This window comes from Microplitis demolitor, chromosome 5 (assembly GCF_026212275.2).
Source record: "Microplitis demolitor isolate Queensland-Clemson2020A chromosome 5, iyMicDemo2.1a, whole genome shotgun sequence".
Taxonomy (NCBI): domain Eukaryota; kingdom Metazoa; phylum Arthropoda; class Insecta; order Hymenoptera; family Braconidae; genus Microplitis; species Microplitis demolitor.
In genome coordinates, this window is record NC_068549.1 from 15,390,049 (window position 1) to 15,398,276 (window position 8,228).

At 31.1% G+C, this 8,228-nt stretch overlaps 1 protein-coding gene across 1 annotated transcript in view; it reads left to right on the forward strand.

The window, feature by feature from the left end:
• Nucleotides 1-8,228, forward strand: part of LOC103579188 (sesquipedalian-1) — a 34,027-nt gene extending 25,799 nt beyond the window's left edge. The window contains exon 2 of the mRNA XM_053739427.1: nt 7,745-8,228. Coding sequence (XP_053595402.1) covers nt 7,745-8,101 — 357 coding nt within the window. The 3' untranslated portion in view covers nt 8,102-8,228. The remainder of the gene's footprint in view (nt 1-7,744) is intronic.

Genomic DNA, 8,228 nt, shown 5'->3' on the forward strand with positions numbered 1-8,228 from the left:
CTGGCTGTTTGGGCATTCCTCGTGCTACTTGTGAGTAGCAACAAAATTTACAACTATTCGAAGTCTATAAGAACCGTGTATTGAGGTTGCTGGGACAGTGATCATGAGTAACCGCTAGCTAAATTCGAACGATTTTCACTTTTTTTCATCTTTTTTTGACGCCGTTTTTCAGCTACAAAATTAGCAACAAATTTTGACCGATTAGTCGTTTTATTTAACCCTGATTTCGCGATTTTACTGCTGGCTTATTGTAAAGATAGCAGTAACTCGATTTTTGAGAAATCGGTTAGAGCTACAAAATCGGTCTTGCAGCAACTAATTAGCAACTATTTAGCTACAAATTCACGTGAAAATTTTAGTCATTTTTGCTGACTTTTCACTGCCAGCTTCATGCTTATTTTATTATAATTTTAATCTTTCTTTTTTTTTTAATTTGATTATTTCATTTTTGTTAATTTCTCTTTTTTTTTATCTAACATTTTTGTTTGAAATTTGAAAAAAAATTTTGCGCTTGAAGTGTGCAAAAAATTATCTTTTCTATGTAGAATTGAAAATAGTAAGTGAGGAACTCGAAAAAATCAAGCGCCAAAAAAAAAATCAAATGTCTATATGAAGCATCTTATATAACGATCTCGTAAAAGTCTTGCGCAAGCCTGGTCTCAAGTTCACTATTGTCTATGCATTGATTGTCCTTGTATCTTGCTGCAGACACTGGTCCAAAGATTTTTATTCTAAGTCTTGCGCAAGACTTGTTAAAAAAACTGTGTAATGTTATAATCCAATAACTGTCCGGGAATCTTGAAGATATCTTGCTCAAGATGTATTGATACAGTGAACTTAAGCATATCTTACAAGAGAAGCTATCTGCAAATGCTTGCGGATATCTTGTGCCAGATCTGCTCAAGACGTGTCATGTTACATTGTCTTTCTCACTCCTGTCTCTCTCACTTTATCCCCTCCATTCCTACACGCTACCTGTGCTCAGTGATACTCAATTGAAATAAAAATTTGACGGAAAAACTTTTTTAATACGGGCTTCATTTTCTTTATAAGTGTCGGAGTAATTATAACACGCATTGGCATATTTGTAAGCTCATAATCAAATTAAAAATACCATCGATAATATTGGTATTTTTTATATATATTCGAATGCAATTGAAAAAACAAATATTGTAATTATTAATTATAGGTACACAGTAAAAAACGAATCGTCAAAGTGTAAAAAAAAAGCGTATGTTAAAATTCTGAGTGTTGAATTTTCAGCACTTTTGTGTGTCAATTTAACATACAATATTTATCTTGTTTCAACTGTCACATACGATTGAATTTTTAACACACAAAAACGTTATTTTATAAAAAAGTAACACTTTTTTTATGTTACTGTGAAATCAACACACAAAAAATGTTAAAAATAATTTCGACCGAAACAAAAGAATTCTTGGATAATTTCAAGTAAAAAGTTAAAACTATTGCCTCGGTTGTTTTTTTTGGGGGGAAAATACGACGTGCTACCCATCGTGTAACCACGCTCTTGTAATGATCGGCTGGCATTTTTTATTATTCATTTCATTTTATAATTTTATTGGATTAACTTTAAGAACATTTTAAGAAAATAATAATAAATGATTGTATATATCACATTCGTTACAATATATACATATATATTGAACAATGCATGATATTATTATTATTATTTTTCTATTATTTTTACTAATATTATCGGTATTTTTAATATTTCACTGCTAAAGAATCAATTATCTACAGTTGTTTCATTGATTTTAACTTTACATTAAATAGTGTAAAAAATATTTTTGAGAAGTGTCCAAGTAATACAAAAGCGTAAGTCGAATTCAACACTTTTCAAGTGTTGCAAATAACATATGAGTGTGTTGAAACTGAAGGTTACGTTTTCGAGAATTTTGACACTCATGACGTGTTACTTTTAACATACACGAGTGTAACTTTTTCAAAACAAACGATGCACGTTAAAATATCATATAAATAAGTGTCAATCGATAGTTTTACACACGAAAGTGTCAATTCTGACGAATCCTTTTTTACTGTGTATAAAACTTTCACGAAATAACTGAATGTGAGTGTTTAATTCCTTATCTAAAGAATTAATCGTTGAAATGGAAATAATTTTTATTGTATACGTGTCAAAAAAAAAAAATGACTGAATGTTATAAATATAAAAGCTTTATTTTAACTAGTTTTCATTAACGACATATAATGATTTATTAAATTTAAAAATCATAAATCTTTAACTAATGAATCTACAATTCTATTTTTTAAACAGTAATTAAGATCTAAAGAACGTTTTCTTTTTAAAAATGAATTAAAATTTCAATACTTTTATTTATTTTATACTTAGTAATTAATTGTATTACTTACGTATAATATTAAAAATTCGATTTTATGCCACAATTAAAATTTTTTTGAACTTTTACTTAAGTGTTGAAATTTTTATTTTGCAAAAAATAAATTTATGAACAAATTTATAGTTTAATCAATACAAAAATATTAAACCTCCTAATTTTACAACTAATTAAAAACTTTTAAAACTATTATTGGAATATCTTTCATGTAGTTTTTTGCTTTATAATTCTCACATTTAATGAATATCTTCTGCAGTCGAATATATATTGAAAATACCAGTATTATCGAAGTCATTTCTAATTTGATTATTAGCTCATAAATATGCCAATGCATCTTATAATTACCCTGACACTTATCTAGAAAATGAACTCCGTATTAAAAAAGTTTTTCCGTCAAATTGTAATGACAATTATCACATAGTTAGAGATCTTTTAACATCAATTATTCCTAAATTATGTGATATTTGACTAATGAAAAAACTAATAACTAAAAAAAATAAAATATAATTGAAACACAAATTAAGTCAACACTTTAAAGTTATACAAATCAACAATTATAATCAAATGATAATCAATTAGTAATATTATAAATATGATGTCAAACAGTCATGATTTGTCAAAAGAATATTGTAACAATAATAATCATTACATTTTCGGATATAAACATTCAAATAAATAATAGATTTTCAAACTGATGTTACATTTAACTTTTAGAAGCCAATATTTTCGCTACGTTATTCAAATACTCGAGTTTTTTAGTGGCATCATAATTATCAACAACATTTTTTAATCGTTCGGTAAAATTACGGTAGGCTTTAAGGCTACTCTTACTAACATCGAGTCCGGATTCGATCGGGGTGATCAAAATATCTGTTTTATTTTGTTCATCCTTTAATGACTTAATTAATTCCGCTATAACTGGATGAGGATGTCCGACTCTATTATTGAAACCAGAGTTCCATCCTTCCGATGGATTATTAGATTGAAGAAAGTCATTCATAACAGCAGAATAACAATTCCACATCTTGATGGGAAACATTGGTTTCTCACGCTTGTTTTTGTCATGCTTAACTTTACCAACCCAAGTTATCTCAAAGTAATTTAGTAATTCATCAAAAAGATCACTGTGTCTGTCATAATAATCAGATGATACTATTTCTTCAAATGCAGAAGTGACATCTTGAGGAGGTACGAATGCCAAAGCCATCAATAATCGAACGTTCATTGAAAACTTTATGTCAGTGTTATATTTACTTTGATGTCCATATTGTTACACGTGCTTCCAAATGCATTTTGTAAAGTGGAAATTACATCCGTTAATTTGAACTTCAGGGTAGATTTCTAAAAAACCTGGTTCAAAATCGACCATTAGACGCTCAGGCTTATAATTAGGCATGCTGCCACGCAAAACTTTCAGAAACTGAATATACATATTTTTTGTTTTATTTGGAGCAAGTAAATACACTAAAGGCAGTGTTTTTCCATTTTTCAAGCCATGAATTACATAAATCTGAGTAAAAATGGCCGGTGCAGTACAATAGGTACCATCACTCAACCATTGCGAACATGACGTTAAAAAATTCAAACTTTTTTGTGTCGTGAACACTAGAATACGTTTCTTATCGCCACCGCTGTCATGCAACAGGAACAAATCACCGTTATGAGTGTACTTCCAATCGTTTTCCAGAACAAGTTCACCACGAGTTAATGGATTGATAGCATGATTGTTGGTTGAGTTATTGTTCTGAGCACGTTGAACCAATCGGGACAACGACATTAACTTCGGCAAATTAGCTGCCACAGGTGACAATACACCACGCAAGGAACATGAAATGACATCAACTGGCTTGTGCGTAGTATTAGTTGCCTTTTTTTTAATTTTTTCTTTAGCGATTTTCGTTTGAACGGTAACAATATTACCTGAATGATAATGAAAAGGGACGGCCCCAATAATATTGCCTGTAAAGTAGAGAAAAAGTATTAAAAAATCATTATATATATATATATATATATAACATACCATTTTTATTATCACTGTCAGTATGAATAATTGCGTTACAACTAGCATTTGAATTGCAAGACCATGATACACTAGTTTTATTGACCCGTTTTTTAGAGTAAAGTATGCCATCGTGGAGTAATAAGTTCTTTCCTCTTTGGGATTTTACGAATTTCAGAGTCATTGTCGCAAATTAATAATAACAATTATTCAAACGAGAAATAAAATCAATAAACATAACCTCTATCACACTAATTATTTAAGCAGGTGAAGATCTTAACAGAAGTTGATCAATCAAAAGCTCTATCAATAATGACTATTTCAATGAAAAAGTAGCACCTTTAAGTCGCTCACAGCTATAAAACAATAAATCTTAAAAGTTACCCTTATCATGCAACAGATGGCATCATGGAATATTACTGAAGCTTTAATTTTATGTGTGTGCAATTGAAAAAATATATCCACATATAAAAAGGTGTAAACCATAGCGGTCTTTTTTCACAAATTTTGTGTATGTGCAATTAAAAAAATATACCCACACATAAAAAATGTGAAAAATTGCACTAGGCCCCAGGACATTTTTTCTTGTTTTTTTTTTTTTTGATTGAATTTTATTAAAAATTTTCTGAAATTTTATGAGAAGTATTGACATTAAGAAATGAATTGTCGGGGATGAGTTGTCAAAAGATGAACTGTCGCAGGTATGAATTATCGCGGGGATGAATTGTCGGGTATGAGGTCTCAGAGAATGAATTGTCGTGGGGATGAATTGTCCGGGATGAATTGTCGCGGATGATTTGTTTTGGGCCCAAAATGCGTCACACCTTAAAAATTCCGACTGAAACCGCTGACTTCCGATTGAATCCAATTGACTCCGATTGAATCTGATCAGTTCCGATTGAAATCCGATAGACTTTTAATCGGAATTCATTGGTTTCAATCATGGTTTTTAATCAGGGATTGCTCTGACCTTAGTCAAAACTCATTTAAATCTTGATTTTGATAACTGACATTGATTTCTGCCTCAATTCATTTGTTTTGTGGAACATAATCGGGAATAAAAATTTTAAAACCGCGTCTTCATTCATGATTTTCGATTTAAAAATTTTGAAACTCTAGCATAAAACGTAACTTGTTAGAGCTTAAAAAGCTCATAAAAAAACAATTGCAAGTAATAGGATTTTCTGCCCTCCGGCCAGACAGTGGCAATTTTCGGGCCCCTGCCCTGAACGAAGTTGCAACTTTCCGGCTACGACGAGCAGAAATAGTATATTACACACCTCGGGAAGTAAAGTAAGAAATGTCTCAGATCACATGCCATCAAACATGTGATCTTAGGCTTTCTTTTTTACTGACTAAGGTACGTGTACTATTTTTCTTGCCTCCGAGCGGAAAGCATTAACTTTCGTCCTGCTGTGCAAAACAAAGTTGCCGCTTTCCGCCTTCGTCGAGGAGAAAAATAGTATACGGTCGGCTTCGCCTCGGCCAACAATTACATGTGATCTGAGACTTTTCTTATTTTACTGGTCTAGGTATGTAATATACTATTTCGAGCTCGAAGAGCCTGAAAATATATTCACACTAATGTTTTCGAGCTCAAAGAGTGGGAAGTTTTAGGGCTAGCCTTGCAGGCCAACCGACGCCCAAATTTTTTTTTTTCTAATAAACTCGAAAATCGGAAAACTGATGGATTCGAAATACTTTTTAGCATTAGAGGCTGAATTTATTATTCCCCTCAGTTATAATGGCCAGGACGTCTAAAACTTTTCAATACTAATGCGATACCCTGATTAAACAACTGAATTCAACCGAATTCAAAATTTTCATTCTGTTATATTCTGTTGAATTCTGCCTAAGAGAATTCAACTGAATTGAAAATTTGAATTTGAATTAAACAGAATAAAACCGATTTAAAAATTTAAAATTCGTTTTAATTCAGTTGAATTCGGATTCAGAACCAGAAATTGGAGAATTATTTTCGAATTAAACCGAATAGAATAGAACAAACTTGACAAATGAGCTTAATAGATCTTTAATGGTTTCATTAAATAATTGTGTACGTTTCCTTTTAAGAATTAAACGAGATGCACATATATCGGAACATAGACGACAGCTTCGTTGGCTGCAACCTTCTAACCGTCGTCTACAACTGGTATTGTGTGAGTTTTATAAAGCATTATGTCTCATGAAGCCAGGTTTGTTTGGACACGAGCTTACGCTAAGACAAAATATTGCCTCACGTAGAGATCCATTGCGTACCGATACTTTAAATGTGCCATTTACTCATACAATGGCCTATCACAAATCATTTATCGTAACAGGATGTAATTCTTGGAATGTTCTACCAAAAAATATTACATTATCAGAATCACTCGACATATTTAAAGAAAGATGCTTTACTTACTTGCTAGAGCGTAAAAGTGAATGAATATCAGAATGGGTGGATGATAAAAATTTTTGTTAAGTCGCAACTAATTCATTTAATTGTTTATTAAATATTATGATGTTAATAATATATTAACTAACTAAAACTTGATGGCGTTTTTAGTCTCATCTCAATAATTCTATGAGCTGAGAGTCATTAATACCTACATATGCTATTTATACTAAGTATTTAAATGTAATTTTATGTAATATTGTAAAATATTGTGATCACAGGGAGTTATACTCTATGATCGATAATAAATCTAAATAGAATTAAAAATTTAATTCTGTTTAATTCGATCGAATTCAGTTGTTTAATCAGGGTACTAATCGAATTAATAAAAAATAAGTAATTAAAATTATCCCGGCCAAATTAGCCCTTAAATAAATTATAATTTACCTCGATGTTACAATTTCTTTCAGTAAATTCTCGTGGTGACTTCAGCTTCGATATAATTTAGCCGGTGTTCTGCTTCTCTTCTTAATTCTCTCGTCTTTCTTCTCCTAATTATGTCGTTCTTTCTTATTTGTATAACTAATTAAATTTTTCAAAGTTTATTACAAATTAGTATAAGGGTTATTATTAATAATATCTGCTGATGAAGGGTCGGATTGCAATTTAATGGTGAAAAATCGCCTCATTTTACGTGAAGTGGGCTAGATATATATCACTATATATATTAATTGGTTCGGAACACTTCGGCTGGCCCCAGAAATTTTCCTACTAATTAACTTAGCTTACGCATGGGACAGATGTTCAGATCTCCTTGATCTATGCGACATCTGGTGACATGTCGCATCACTTATTTTTTCAACCGAGTTATAGTTAGGAGTTTTATTGACTACGGAAAAATCAAATTTTAAAATCAATAATTATTCATAGCAACCTAATTTACCCTGTTACAATGGTAGCAAATTATAATGATAAATTATTCACTTACAGGAGTCAATGGAACAGTGGATGAAAGCATTAGCATGCGCAAGTTATGATTATATAAAGCTCATGGTAGCGGAGCTACAGAGACAATTGGATACAGCCGAAAAGGAAAGTTTGGGTTGTGTTGAAGAATCAGAATTACCGAAACCGCCTCCACGCATGCGACATAATCCGTTTAATAGGCCCGAGTTTCATAAAAGATCTCAAAGTGTGAAGTCAGCGCCCGGAAGAACAGAAAATATTCCTCGAAGTAAAGTTACATTTCGAGAACTACACAATTCATACGGTCGGCGGGTTCTTGCTGATATGAATGAATGGAAACACATAAAGAAGTGTACTGATATGCCATTAATTACACTTTAATGACGAATATATATATATATATGTATATATAGCGTATCATTTGAGATTACAATAATCCTTTCACTATTATATTATACAATTGTACATTATATTATAATCAATATAAAATATAATGTTACAGATTCGA